This window comes from Scaptodrosophila lebanonensis, unplaced genomic scaffold, assembly GCF_003285725.1.
Source record: "Scaptodrosophila lebanonensis strain 11010-0011.00,11010-0021.00 unplaced genomic scaffold, SlebRS2 tig00000001-arrow-pilon, whole genome shotgun sequence".
Taxonomy (NCBI): domain Eukaryota; kingdom Metazoa; phylum Arthropoda; class Insecta; order Diptera; family Drosophilidae; genus Scaptodrosophila; species Scaptodrosophila lebanonensis.
Window position 1 is genome coordinate 10,172,243 of NW_022060529.1, and position 15,852 is coordinate 10,188,094.

Here is a 15,852-nt window from a genome sequence, read left to right on the forward strand (position 1 = left end):
CAGCTTGAGTTTTATTTTTGATAAAAAAAAATACGACTCAAATACTAATCTTTATTTTATGAATTTTATTATTATTTTTTCTCTCAAAAATAATGTTTATTATTTAAATTTTACAGTAAAACTCAAAATTAATCACTAAATTTTGAGAAAATACAAAAAAATTAAAAATTTTAAATCAGAGTGAAAATGCATAGATAATCCTAAAAACAGGATATTTGCAAATTCCTCGCTTTTTGAAAGTTACTATAACTGAATGATTTTTACGTTGAAAAAAAAAATCATTATTTGCGGCCTGATTTTTAGTGAATAAAAAAATATATGTTATTTAATCAACTAAGCAGTTATGCAGCTTATTTCCTAAGGACCCGAGCCATATAAGTATTTTGTTTGTATACTTCAAATGGGATCTACAACAAAATTTGTTCTTCCATAGAACTTGTTCAGATCAACTTCAGTTGGACATTAATTGGCAATCATTAAAAAGATATCTTCATATCAACGAACTTCAATCCAAACAACCTTGACAAACTGTAATATCAAGTTTGTGTGGAGCTTGTGCCTGGCACCCACATAGAAAGATGTGAGTTGTTTTTGTGACTTTGTGCAACCGCAGGCGGATTCCTTGCTGCGTGCCTCTTGCCCATTAGAAGCCGCCGCGACAGTCTGGGAAAAGGCACAAAAAATGTTGAAGCGTGCCTCGGGAAACGGTAGCTCATGCAAAATGCAGGCTGCAGGCGGTCTGTCTGCCAAAATGACTGCAAGGCTCAAATGTTGAAAATTTCATGGTCATTAAAGCTGCGATTTGGATGGTCAAGCCGCTCTGATTATACGTGTATTGTGGCAGAGATGCGGGCGTTAGCTACCGAGGAATTTGCAAATTGGTCATGAGAAAAGCGAAAAAAAGCGCGTCAGGTTTCTTAACCTCAGATTGTGTGTGGGTGCATTGCTTAGATGTGGTGTCTAATTTTACTTAAAACTTGAAATTAGTTGAACAGCCAGAAGTTTTTTGCAAGCCCCAAAAAGCAGACGCACACGCAAATACTTCACATCCACATACATGATGTTTTCTAATTGCAGGGGCGGGCTAATTGACGGTTCGACGTCGGAACGCAATCAGCAGATGCAACAGCGCCTCTCAAAGAATTTTTACAAAGCAGAGGCCACAGGCAAGAGACAAAGACCGAGGGCGACTTCGACTTCGACGACGATGCCGATGTCGATTTTGTGCGGGCCAACAAATATTAAAAACAAAAAAAGGAATGAAAAATAATTCTTTTGGGTAGCAAGCAAAATTGGCGCAGGTTACGCATGCGCATGTGCCCGAAATCATGAGCATTGATGTTCCTTTTTTTGCCTCTGCGTCTGCCACGCGATGCAAGGAAGTTTGATGGATAGTTGGCGGCAAGTTACAGTGCAAGGATGCATTGGGACAGGTTGCAGGCTGCAGTCCCGAATCGACGTTTTGCACGAGCCCGAGCTGTGCACCTTGCATCGGCGTTTGTCAGGATGCCGGCGACACGCGCACATCAGCAACACCTATAAAGGAAAATTTGGCGGACAAGCAGGCAGGCAGGCGGGCAGGCAGGCAGAAAGGCAGACAATCGGCAGGACAATCAAACAATCCGGGCTGTCTGTAAACACTTGCCGACAACGATAAGATAAAGAGGAGCATGTGAAGCTGCAGGAGTTACGCAATTACGAAAATGGTTTTATTGCCATTGGTATGTAGGTATATGTATGTAGGCGGGTGACTCGCACCGATAGCGGTGCACGCGATTTTCAGACAAACAGCCATAAATAGAATCGGATAGGACTGGACTGGACTGGACTGGGCTGGACTAGACTGGAGTGGAGTGGAGTGAAGTGGACGGCTCGTTCGAGCAGTCTCGCACAATGACCCAATTAATAAAAACGCAATTTCCCAAAAACAGTGTTCTTATGCGTCTATCGATTGTCAGTTGTGTCGCACGACACCTGCCAAGTGGGTCGCATTCCAGTCCTGCCGTCCGCCCCGGCCCGAGTCACAATCAAGATAAGCGGTATGAAAGAACAATTACGAAGGACCTGGCGTAATGTTTATATAGCGGCCGAAATGTAACATTTTCTCACATTAAAGACGAACCTTTCCTGCTCGAGTGCGCACCACAAAATGGCCGCTTTGGAAAGTACAAGGAAAACAGGAAGGGTGAGCTGGCCGCAAAAGTTTGCGTGTAAAAGGACGCTTCCTTCGATAAATTAAACGACTGACATAATTATGGCTAAATTGAAAAGACAAAGGTGCTAGGCAGCAGACAATGCGGGACATTTATTGGCGACTATAAAAACCCCAAATTATTTGATCAAACACAATAAACACGACAACAAACAACCGAAGGAGTAGGGAACTTTCAGCCAGACGACGATGACGACGTCGCTCGTTGACAACTTAATAATAGAGCAGACGCAGGATAATCAGTAGGTCCTGCGCTGCTCACTTAAAATGAAAGTTGCAAAAAAATATATATATATATACATATGTATGTATATAGGTATAACCGCTACCTACAGGATGCTTCAGGCATATTGATTGGCAATAGCAATTACTTTTTTTTACTGCTCGCAACGCCTCCAGAGTTCATCATAGAATTCAAATCAATTATACGCTTGTCTATGCCAAACTGGCAAGGCAATCAATGCCCGCCATTCCGCCATCCCGCCATCGAGCCATCGAGCCGCGTCCAGCCAAGCCAAGCAAAGTGTTAAAATAATCGTAAAAATTTCACCATTCTGAAGAATCGTAAAATGCAGAAAGCGTTCGCAGCCGTATCTTTGGCTAAATGCAATATTTTTACGAGCCAGTCGGCAGCAAGCAAACGGCGCAACGAAATCTCCAGCATTCAGTTCAGCTATCTGTCCAATTCGGGGGGCAGTTCGTTGGCCCGACATAGAGAGCAAAAGTCAAATACGGTAGCTCGACTAATTGAAAAATTAAAGTTGGCCATGGCATAAATCTTTCGACCTGGCATACCAAGCCACTCGCAGCTAGTTGAAAAATTATTCAGGCTTGTGGGTTGGACTGCGCACACGAAATGCTCGTGTCTGCAGCTAATGTGCCAGTCCGGACACCTTGACAGACACCTTTTAAAAAACGCATAAATAAGAAGAAGCACAGCTGAGATAATCGCGTTGATTTAAACACAGGTTCGCTTTCATGCCAAAACATTGCATTGCAATTTTCAATATTGCCAAAAATCACTTCTGTTTTTTGCCCAGCAGATCGATCAGCCAGATCCCGCAACTTTGACACTCGTTCCTGGTATACAGCAGCTGCCTCGTAATTTGTAGTTGCAGTCTCGTGCTGTGTACTCCCGTTGCCCCTCTTCCTTATCCCCATCCTGATGATGTCGATCAGCGGTGATCAGCGACGCTTTCAGCGCTCACTTCACATTTATGTTGAGGTGTGCAATCAGCCTGGGCGATCTGTTAACGTCCCGCGAGTTTGTTTTAAGCCAAGGGGTTTGTTGGTCTTAGTCGGTGTATTGCTGGGGGAAGGGTTAGGCTTGAGACCCAATCACTTGTTCCCTGCAAGTACTTACAAATTATAAGTGCATTAAGTGAACTTACAAATTGCTGCCAAAGGCGTTTCACTTGGGGCGTTTTAACGATGTCATTTTGCAATGTAAGATCTGCAGTTAAGACCCAGCCAATAATGTTAGCAGCTGTGGAGCTTATTTTAATATCATCCTTTAAATAGACATACTAGTATACTTGTATTTAAAATAAGTAACTTTTTACAATCTGTCCGAGCTTAGGCATTTTATTAAGTTAATTATAAATATATTGAAAGATAAGAAATTAAAAAATAAATCATACTCTTAAATCGGATCATTTTCTAGCCGATGACATTCATTCCATCTTCTGTCCGCGAGCCTTATAAGGTTTGATTCTGCAAAGCGCTGGCTCGTTCCCTGGACCGTGGGCATTCACATTCTATATCTCAGCAAATACTCGTATTTCGCTTGTGAAATAACCCTTCAAGATTTATACTGTATTGCTACACTTCTTAAATATTAAATTCTGTTTTTTTAATGTTATACGATTTTTTTTCTTTGCTGTATAAAATGGCAGTATTATTTTCAAATGAATAAATAAATAATATGGTGCAAATCAACTTCCATTAAAGATCCTGCCTTGAGTTGTATGCTGTAAGTTTAAGAAGCCCTTATATGGGGAAAATTGATATTCTATGCAATAATCCTGCAGCTAGTACAGCAAACCAAATGTGCGTGTGTCCCAGATTCTTTGGAATTACGTCAATGGTTCTATTTTATTGCTCTCATGTCTTAAAGATCTGCAATTCTGCCTGCCTCACATCTCATAGATAAATCTTAGTACTTATTGGAGCATTTGAAGCTCCAGATAAATACATCCTGGAAATGATCAAATTATTCCCTTATTAGTTAAAACAGTTGCGCTAAACAAATGAGATGCGTATCCATATTTACTTATGAATATGAAGTATAATTTTCTTATAAAATTCTAGATAAGCAAAAAATCAAAAAAAGATATGTATCGTAAATTTATGTTTCATTAGCAATTAATATCAATTTTGAAGTATTACTAACTTTAAAATAATCTATGCAGCCTGCAACCTGTCCCCTGCAACCTATCCATCAAACTTCCCTGCATCGTGTGGCAGACGAATTAACATCATTGTTGAAGCATTGCTTACTTTAAAATATTCTTTTGTTTTGAAGTTTTAAGCTTTAAATGAAATCTGCTCTTGATGTAGGGTACACATACTTGGGCTACATATATTTGATAATTAGTTAATTTTTTATACCTTGTAGCCCAAAACTTGACTTACAGTTTAATCCAAAATATACTTGTGTAGTATTAATAATAGAAAAATTTACGCTTCTTCGCAGTCATTGGGAATTGCATTCAATTGCAACAGCATACGACATAAATAAAGCATTTAAATAACTCGGTGTGGACATTTTTCTAGTAAACGGACAAAGAGAAGTAATGTCTGTGTTGATTTTCAAATTTATTGGCTTATACTATAAACATAATCAAAATCGCATCAAAACAAAACCCAAACACGCGCGACATGCTGTGTTGACACAGAAGTGGATGGGAAGGACGATGAGGATGAGGATGAGGATGACAACCCCCCGAAATTTTCAACAACTATCTAACAATGCTGACTGTGTGCCCTGCCTGGGTGCATAGAAAATTATACCTCGGTTTGGGTTTTATGCTTCAGCGCCTCAGCATCCGACCATTCTTGCTGCTCAGACTCGGCACAGATTGCAGTTATTAGAGTGCGCATATGCCAGGCTCCTGACATCCCTAAATGTTTTGTTGCGGTGAGTGTGGCAGAGTCAGATACGCATTCAGATTCGTTTTCAATTGTGTTGCAAGAGTTGCTGACATTGCTGACATACATTCATGTTGTTGGCAAAGCAACGTTACGTGTCATTAACTCGGAATGATGCCAACTGGACCTACCGACCCATCGACCGAGTCGAGTCGAGAAGCTGCTGACATTTGCAATGATATTTCTATTTGCCGCAATGCTCACTTTTGTGGCAATAACTGATGCTGCTGTGTGTGCCTAATTTTGCAGCAGGTGTCGGTCCCAGTGTCGATGTCGATGTCGGTGGCGACTCAGAGATTATGATTATAATGCAACAGCGGATGCTTAATGTTCGCACATTTACAGCTCATCAATTTTGGTTATCCTGTCGATCCGCTGACGGGTTCATTCAACTTGTCCGTTCTTGCAGCGCCATGTACTGCACTTTGATTTAATCGCACAACCAATTTGTTTGAGCAGCCATTACCCAAATGCAGCTCACAAAAACCAACGAAAACCTCACGCTAGACCCTCCAGGGGCAACAGTCTCGGTAAACGGTTGTCGCCTAATGATGGGGGCTGGCGCACAGCACAGCAGCTGTGGCAAGTTGCTGGGCCCTGCCCGCAATATTGAGCCATAAAATTGAAAACTTATTATAATTACATAAACGTACTCGTACTTCTCAACGCCCCGAGCTCATTTGCTCTTTAGCGCTCTCAGCGCACGCCGCTCGCTCCAAACTGGGGCTCCATCAGTAGCCCCACTGGCTGAAAAGAAGCGATAACTGCAGCATCCTTCGTTGCACACTGGGTTCAACATACAAAATGTATTTCGACTCATCGCATACAATATAGCAATAATACTTACATGTAATAATGAATATAAGTGTTTTAAAACCACACCCCTTTGTTAGTGCACCATTTCATTTAACACCTTTCGGAGGAATTTCTTAATGATGGTCCCAGAAGCAACCCCAAATGGTTCCTTTAAAAACCAATTTAGAAACATATTGTTAAAGATAATGTGGCTTGAAATCGAGTAACAAAATAATCAAGTTAAAGGAAAACTTGAGCCGAAAATTCGAAATAATAAATACAATTGATTGTTGATTGTTCTTTTAAAAAATAATTTACCAAGATATTGTTATTGATAATGTTGCTTGAAATCGAGGCACAAACCATTCAAATTAAAGAAAAATTTGTGTCAAAACTGATAAGTTATTTCTTTATAAACGAAAATTTATATTACATTTTCCGATAATACAAATATATGTACATAACATAGTGCGCCAATTGTTTTAATAAAATTGAAATGTTAAAACGAGATGAGATCAGACAAATATAAACCCCTTCAGGCGAAGATTGCTCTAGGAGCGGGTGGCTATATCTTTTAATTTATGTTTAATATACAAGTATGTTTAACATAGGAAAATATGATTAAAAATAACAATTTCCTTACAAAATGTTCATATTTTATAAAGTTTTGATCGGTTCTTAAATGTTTATTCAATATTGAGTTTTTCAGCGCATTAACCTGATAGTGAAAAATATTCTTCTCTCTCTTATTTCTATTCACAGTTATAGAGTTTGGTTTTAAAAGTGTTTCTCATTCCGAATATCAAGTCAACAAGTTTGTAGTTGGACCGTTTTAGAGAAAGTTACTCAGTTGTTTGTAATTTTGAAAAGAAAATCCACTTTTGAAAAATGTAGATAACAACAATGAGTTGAGTTAAATCGTTGAATGTTTTACAGATCTCTTAATTTATAGGATGATTCGTTTATTTAAACATTTTGTTATTCGATTTCAAGCATATCATCAACAATATATTTTTCTAAGTCAATTATTGGCAATAAGCAAAAACATTAATAATTTTTAACAGGTATAACCAACACATAAAGGATTCATTTAAAAATAATTATATTTGTTTGCTTTTATTTAGAATTTTGTTGTTTGATAAAGTTTCGAGCTCTTGATATTATTTATTGAACCACTATTGACAGTCATTCAGGAAAATGTTGTTTACTTGAAAGCTTTATAAGTATTAATCGTTATTTGATGGCGTGCAATAAATTTGTAAGATTTTGCTACCTCATGAGTAAAAATACTTTATCGCTATCACCTATTAACCTACTTGTACATATATGTGTATACTTTTTGCAATATCTGTTTTGTATCTGCTATCTCCCGTATTTCTTATCTACTTCTAATTGGATAGCCGACAATTGTTATTTGATAATAACTATATGATAACAACTATAACATTTGAGATTGCAAGTGGTAGTCTACACATTCTTATCGCATACCTCCAATTAATTGGAAGATGCACAAATTGAATAAATCGTATATTGCCCCACAGTGCAGTTGGATTTCGGATCTCGTTCTGCTGTTGCTGCCTCTTTACGTTTATTTAATGACCACAGCGAAATGTGGCGAAACATTTTGGGGCTGACTGCCTGCCGGGAGTTTGTGGAGCGCGCGCGCATTTAATGAGAGGCCTTGGCAAATATTATGCACTCCTATACATCGTCGTCATGAGACATAGCATAATTTCATTAACTTAATTGCTGTAGTTGCTCTTGTACGGCAATTTAATATCCTATATACAAGTATATGAAGAACAATAATACAACGATGTATCGTGATCTCTTCATTCCAAATCCCAGGCGGGTCGCACAAATTGTTTTGCTGTTAACAGTCTGTTCTTTTGTTGTTTTTCGAGTGGTAAACAAACCATTCAAGTGTCGTTGCCATTAAGGACTGATAATCATAGCCGTAGCAGCACGTTTTCAATCAAACTCAATTAGAGCGCGTGTTCAATCAATCGTCAAAACATAATCTGACGTCAGGTAATGTCTAGTCATGCAGCTTGCAAAAGATAAGGGCCAATGTCTTTTGTGAAATTCGTTGGGCCAAGTCCAATTGGCCTTGTGGTTGTGCAATAAATTCTTTATCACCTTCCATTCGAGACAATACACTTGAATTAGTCCATTGTTTATTTGCTGACGAATTCTACTAAGTACTAAGTACTACTCAGGCTAAGTACTTTAAAACACATCACAGTCGATAGCTAACACTAAATTTTCCGCTTATTTCTTTAGGAAGACCTCCGTCAGCTCCACATCCTTGAGGTTATTCGCACGTTCACCCTTTCCCGTGCGCCAATACTCCTCAATCTCAAGCAATGTCCTTCCCCGCGTCTCTGGCACAAAACACCAAATGAATGCCACAGCGAGAAATGAAACTCCAGCATAGAAGCCGAACAGATTTGCGGTGCCAAAGGCCTCCTCCATATTCGGATAGATCTTGAGCATTATGAAGGCCAGGATCATGCCAAAGAACACCGAGATGCCAGAGGCACTGCCTCGTGCTCGCTGTGGGAACACCTCAGAGATCATGAGGAACGGCAGCGTCAACATGCCCATGGTGGAGAAGACGATGTGGGCCACAATGCACACGACAGGTAGCCACGACCAGGTTCCCACAGTTTTTGGCCACCAGCCGCCGGCAGCAAGCAGCAACATGCAGAGACCCATGCCGAAAGCCGAGAACATGCCCGACGGCTTGCGACCCCATCTCTCGAAGATCGTGCTCATGAAGAAGGTCATTATGATGCGTGCCACGCCCAGCATAACGGCCACGAGCACAGGATCTATGGTTACGCCGGCTCGCTGTGCGATTTGAACAGCATAGACGATGATGACCACCACTCCGCAGGCTTGTTGGAAACCAAAGAAGCCAATAATCAGAAACACTGGCTTGTATACCTCGGGTCTACGTATAGCCTGTAGCAAGGACTCGCTGGCCGCTGTATTCCGACTGTTGTCCGCATTCACTTTCATTTCCGCCAGCTCCGTTTCAAATTCTTGCACGCAATCGTCACCTATTCAAATAAATACGTATTAGTTAGCTCAGAAATTCACTTTAGCCAGTTATGCCTAGTTCAGACTTTCTCAGATCAATCTAAAATATCTCTTAATCCAGAAAACGCCTCTCTTACGAAGAACGTTTTCATTGTGATAAACATTCCGCCATGCTTTAATTCCAAAACTTTTTGGTTTGTTTTACAAATCTGAGGTCATTAAAAGCTTCTACAATCACTATGCAAGAAAAATAATCTAAGCTGCATTTTAGCGAAAAAATGCTAAATTGCTGAGAAATTCTAAACATCAAATGGATTTCATTAAAAGACTCTACAATTGCTATGCAAAAAAAAAAAAATTATGTGCATTTTAGCGAAAAAAAATTTAAATTGCTGTCAAATTCTAAACACGAAATGGATTCCATTAAAAGCTTCTACAATCACTATGCAAAAAATAAAATGTAAGCTTCATTTTAGCGAAATAATTTTAAATTGCTGCGGAATTCTAAACACCAAATGGATTCCATTGAAAGCTTCTACAATCACTATACAATCAAATAAAATGTGAGCTTCATGTTAGGGAAAAAAATTGTACATTTCTGCGGAATTCTGAACGTCAAATGGCTTCCATTGAAAGCTTCAACAATCACTATACAAAAAATAAAAAAAATGTAAGCTTCATTTTAGCGAAAAAATGTTAAATTGCTTCGAAATTCTAAATATCAAATGGATTACACTGATAGCTTCTACAATCACTATACAATAAAAAAAAATGTGAGCTTCATTTTAGCGGAAAAATGTTAAATTGCTGCGGAATTCTAAACACCAAATGGATTCCATTCCATTTAAGTGGAATAGGCACGAAAATGCAAACTGCAAACAATTACTGTGTTTAAGCTCGTACGAAAACAGAAAATGCCTTTTAAAAGGGGCACAAATTTGCAGTTAAGCACATAGCTTGAATTTTTCTCGGAATCGTGATTTGATATGATATGCCTTATCAATACCAGCTGGCTGCCGTTCCTCACTTGCATTTAAATGATTTAAGTTAACAATATTTTCGAAAAATGAAGCCAGAAAAGCGCAGACGATATTTAAATAAACTAACTAGAATTTTCCTCTGCTGGCTAGCAAAAATCAGCTAAATTTCATTTCTTTAATAGTTGGCAGTCTAGTGGTACTTGTAGGTATTATCAAAATAATTTCACATTTACATCAAGTTTTTATGGGCTTGTAAAAGCCCAGCAATTTGTTCAAAAAGGAGTGTGGATTGTGGACTTTCCCACGCATTTTGTTTCCCCATTTAACTTAATGAGAAGTACTTTCCTAACCTTGTACTTGTTGAACCTAACTTACTATTTTCCACACAAACTTAAGTAAGAAAGTCGTTTCACTAGTAATTGATTTTAAAATGGATCAAGAAAGTCTGAAGAAGGCAGTAATTAATATTTCACTTACTCTTGCGTTTCAGTCCCCGAAAATATTTGAGAGAACGGCGTGCATTCTCCGTTCGTCCTTTCTGCAACAACCAACTCGGCGACTCCGGCATCGGGAATACCATAAGTGTGGACACAAACTGATAGCAACCACAGATTGTAGAGATGAGCACGATGTTGCTGCGTATGAAGTAGCCCAGCACATACATTATCAATATGCCACAGGCCAGTGCTATCGAGGTGCCCAGAATGAGACGCCCCCGGATGCGTGGCAAACTAATCTCAGCTGAGTACACACCCACAGGAGACAGGAACATGCCAATCATAACACCACCCAGGGCACGAGCTATCAACAGCTGGGCGTAGATCCAGTCGCGTTCAGTATGTTGAAAGCATGTAATCAACAATAACCAGCTGAGAAATCCAATTAAATTCGTCAGCAGAATTGTGTTCTTCCTTCCAATGCGATCGAGGAAGTAGCTGACGAGCAGGCCGCCAATAGGACATGCCATGTTGTTGATGGAAGCTGTTGAGAAAGGGAGTAACTAATTGATTTTTTGTTTTTTTTTTTTTTGTTTTTCTGTTTAATCAAAGCATTGAAGCCGTGCATTCAGATTAGCACCTTAGCAATATATTTTTATAGCCTGTACCCAAAGGGTGAAAGGCTATACTAGTTTTGTGCGCATGTATGTAACACACAGAAGGAGGCGTGGCAGACCCCACAAAGTATATATATTCTTGATCAGGATGAGAAGACGAGTCGATATAGCCATGTCCGTCTGTCCGTCTGACCGTCTGTCCGTCTGTCTGTATGAGCGCAAGGATCTCAGTAAGTACAAGAGCTAGGATAACCAAAATTGGTATCAAGGTTCCTATAAGCCCTAGGCAGAACGAGTTTGTTTATTTTTTCTGATACACCCCCCCACTCCCCCGCAATTCGTATTTTTTCTTATAACTTCCGTAATTCTCGGAATTTAAAAATCAATTTTGGTAGGTACATCCAGTTAGTACTAATGTGTCCGTGTGCCAAATTTCATCATGATAGGTCAATTCTGAAGAAAGTTATAGCCATAAGTAAAATCGCTGCTCATGCGCTGCCTGCAGCTCTGTCGGCAGCGCTGCCCGCAGCTGTTGTTGTTGCTGCTTTTGTTCAACTTTGTGCTGCATACATACACGCATATAAACACGCATAGGTACGTGATGTAAATGTGTGCTGTTTAAACTGAACATAAACATGTATTCTAATTTAATTAAATTAATTATTTTAATTAATTCATTCATTCATTTTATTTAATAATTTAATTTTTTTTAATTTTTTTTTTTTTTTTAATTTTTCCTTTTTGTGGAGAGTACAGGCTATTTTACTGTCGGGCTTGCTCGACTGTAGCGTTCTATCTTGTTACAAATATAAAATAGCCCAACCTCGAGTACTTCCGCGCGAGGATTAATAAGTTAGTGGTGGCTTATGCTTATCTAAATGTTTTGAAAAAACCTAATCGTTGCAGTCTTCGCAAATTATTTCGTAATTTGCCGCAATGACCGGTTTTGCAGGACCTGGATGCGCTTATAATTAGATTTTGCGGTAAGTGGCATAGTGCTCCTTCTATTTAGTAGCCATCGCAACTGTTGCATTCTTTGGCCACATTTTTTTAATTGATTAAAATTTGTATTGAAATTATTTAGTAATGTAGTAAATGCTCATAAATTAGAATCTTAAGTTCAACCAATTTTTGTAGCCTGTTTTTTTTTTAACCTTAATTTACAATTAAAATATATTTGTTACAGACCACTTTTTTTCATTTCGAGATTTATGCCTTACTGAGTCTTCTTTTCAATAAATACTTGTAGGAACAACAAATTCAATTCAATAACATTTGCCAACGATATTAAATTACATTCAAATCAATTTGTTGCTAACCGACTTTTTGAGCCCGAATTAATGAGCGTGAAACCAAACGAGATAAATCCGCATACACACACACACAAATACATATAACAATATAAATGTTTTTTGCTAAATTGAAACTCGACAAAACACATTTGTTAATAAGGCACACATTATGACTGATTTCGGTCTTGCCAGACAGACTAAAAATAGCTTCAATGAAAACTAATGTTATGCAAATAAAGAACTTATGTATTTTTGACTAATTTTTTCTATTAAGAGGAATTATGTTCATTTTAATGAGGTAATCTGCTTAATAGAGCTCTCATTTTGTCATATACTTTTGAAGGTGATACCAATTGTGATTATTTTTTTTAATTTGTTTATTAGGCATCAGTCTATAATTATTGCCTATAAATTTAAAACTTGTAGGCATATTTAATTTGAATCATTTTCACTAAAATTACTGATGGGATAAAAGCAAAAGTTTTATGAAAATACCTCAGAGAAAGCCTTGTGGGATTTCTGATGAAAATTATAATTCACTAGAGCTAAGAATATCTTATGTGTTAGTTTTCAATTTACAAAAACTAGAGATTGGATTTTGTGTGATTCAAGCAGTCTCCAAGATTGACTCCTTCAAATATATTTTCAAAATAAAATGTTATCGCAACTGCTTTTCTTAATAAAAACAGCAAGTTTGCATGGTAAAACATGCGATAAATTTACTATTTCATTTAAAAAAGGATCAGCCAGGCCAATCATTAAGTGTCATCATAAAAAGAATCGTTGCAAGGATCATATAGGTTGCTGCCCTAAAGTCCTTTACTTTGTTGTACGGAACTTTAATATTTTAAACCGATAACTTAAGTTCCCAAAACTTCATTCCCATGAGTTCTTTCTCTATATGTTTTACAACATTTAAGCATAGATTGGGACAAAAAAATAAATATTCATTCCTAGCATGGGTACTTAGAGGACCGATCTTACAGGGTATTCAAAAACGTTTAATATACTCCTTGTGCACGTTTCATATATTTAATAGAAAAAGTAGATCATAATGAATAATTTTCAACGAGGTCAGGTAATATAGATTTAAATTGCGTAAACGCGTAGCAAGGATATGCAGTATCCAGTAAATGGCTTTAATTTTTGAGCATCCACCACATTATAATTGCATCACACACTTACCGAACCAACTGGCCTCGTTGCTATTAAGTGTAAAGTCCAGTTCTGGATTTGTTAACTGTGCTAAAGTGACGGCTGGCATGGCGATGATCATGCCAGAGCCGATAACGCCACTATTACCCAGAAAGACCATTAGCTGTTGTCGCCAGACGGCCTTGCTCCGCTCGCCCAGTGGCTTCGGAGGGCGTACCACAGTAACCTCATCCGTTTTGTCACATTTTGTGGTGCTGTTGCTGTTGGTGTTGGTGTTGGTGTTGGTGGTGCTGTTGATGTTATTATTGTAATTATGTAATGGCATGTCCTTGTCCTTGTCCATGTCCTTGCACACTATGGCAACATTATACTGTGGCACTAGCTGTGATGCGTCCTCGTCCTTCATGTTGCTCACTGCGCGGGCGTTCGTAATCAATTAATAATACTGCTGTCTTCGTTTCGAGCTAAAAGTTGCTGCTGCTTATTGTATGAGTATATGTTGTTGTTGTTGTTCTCTGCTGCTGCTGCTGCTGCTGCTGGTGCTGGTGCTGTTATTAGCGAGCCATACACTTGTCTAATTGAAACGACAAGTGGAAACTTCCGCACATTTTAATCATGTCCCAGTAGTAGTATCGATTTCATAAGTTTCTTTCATTCGTTATGACGACGTCGCGACGTCAGCAATTGTAAAAAAAAAAAAACAAAAACAAAGCGAAAACAAACACCGTAGCTGAAACTCCTTTGGCGTGTCTGTTGTGGGCGTGTGTGGGTGGAAACCTCGTATATTTGTGAGTTATCAGCAACGCGCCTTGCCACGCTGTGCATCAACTGTTGTCGTGCTCAGGGCCGCTTACTATTGATTTCCTTATCGATTATCGCTGGCCAAGAGCCTCTTCAGTAACGAAACAACAAGAACGCTTCGCTTCACTTTAGAAATTGCTCACTTTTTGTTGTTTTTGTTAAACGACTATTTCACGTATTTTTGTGTTAACATTTGTGTTAGTATTCACAGCTGTTTTGATTTGTTGCTACTACTTATTATTACGGATTATTGTTGTTATGGCCAGCATATCTTAGAGATGATGACGACAGCGACCGTTGGACAAGTTTGCGAAGTTTTGCGACCGTTTTGCGACCGCTTTCCGCAACGCTCTTAAAGCAACTGACGACCGAACAATACGCAACTCATTTACTTATTTCGCCTGCCGGCCAACAACCGCGGCCTGCATGCCAGCCGTTCAGCAATATATTGAACGGTAATGTTAACGCTGCTGTCGCTGCTCTGCTTTGGGCGCTACGGTTACGATTAATGTTTTACAATATAAATAAGAAAAAAAAAACCGTACATTACAATTAAATATTTCACAAAAAAAGAACTTTAAGTGTACATACAAGTACAATTGCCCGCTGTTTGTATATTGTGCTCAGACTCGTGATCGACTGTTATTAGTGCGCCGTTATTGTTGTTGTTATTGCTCGCATGCCGTTCATTTAACTGTCTCGCACGGTTAAATGAACTGTCCGTGTAAAAAATTGATTTATCGTGCCACACGGCGTATACGTAATAATTTGCAAAAAATAAAAACAAATTTATGTACATACTATATACACAACCTAAGGGAAGGGCACTGCCTTTCTGTGCTCGCACTTATCTCGTCCGCTCGTTCACAACTCATAGTACAATTTAGAATTGAACTGAAACACTGAGGCGCTTGCACCACTCGCCGCCACTTTGTTGCTTTTCGTTGCCACGCAACATCACCCGCACCCGTCTGCCGCACCCAAATACGAACGACGTTGGCAACGAACTTGACATTGGGACACGTGGGTGGGGGGCTAGATGGGTAGACCGGACTATAAAAACGGAACGCCATCGCTCGCAATGAGAACAAATGTTTGTGCAACAACATACCACATACTGTATATAAACAGCTGTGCCTGCAGCCGATCGAAAGTTGACTCTAGTTTATTGGCCCATAGCCAGTCGCACTAGAAAAGCGCTCCCTCGATATCTGAACAGTGTTGCCAAAATTGCTCTTAAGCATTCGGCAGCTAGCGAAGAACTTAGCTCCTAACTAGTGCTCTTATCGGCTCAGTTTTGTCCGCTCTTTACATTCCACTTTAAACTATCCGACATAGCTTGGGAACGAGTTGACACAAAACAGCCGG

At 39.0% G+C, this 15,852-nt stretch overlaps 1 protein-coding gene across 1 annotated transcript; it reads right to left on the reverse strand.

Annotated features, from left to right (window-relative positions):
- Positions 1-8,317: 8,317 nt before the first annotated feature.
- LOC115623768 (facilitated trehalose transporter Tret1) lies at positions 8,318-14,859 on the reverse strand. Its single transcript, XM_030518307.1, has 3 exons — positions 13,714-14,859; positions 10,660-11,163; positions 8,318-9,222 (listed from the first exon to the last, which is right to left on the reverse strand). Exons 1-3 carry the CDS (start codon positions 14,087-14,089, stop codon positions 8,429-8,431), a joined length of 1,674 nt encoding a protein of 557 aa, XP_030374167.1. The 5' UTR covers positions 14,090-14,859; the 3' UTR covers positions 8,318-8,428.
- Between the last annotated feature and the right edge of the window lie 993 nt (positions 14,860-15,852).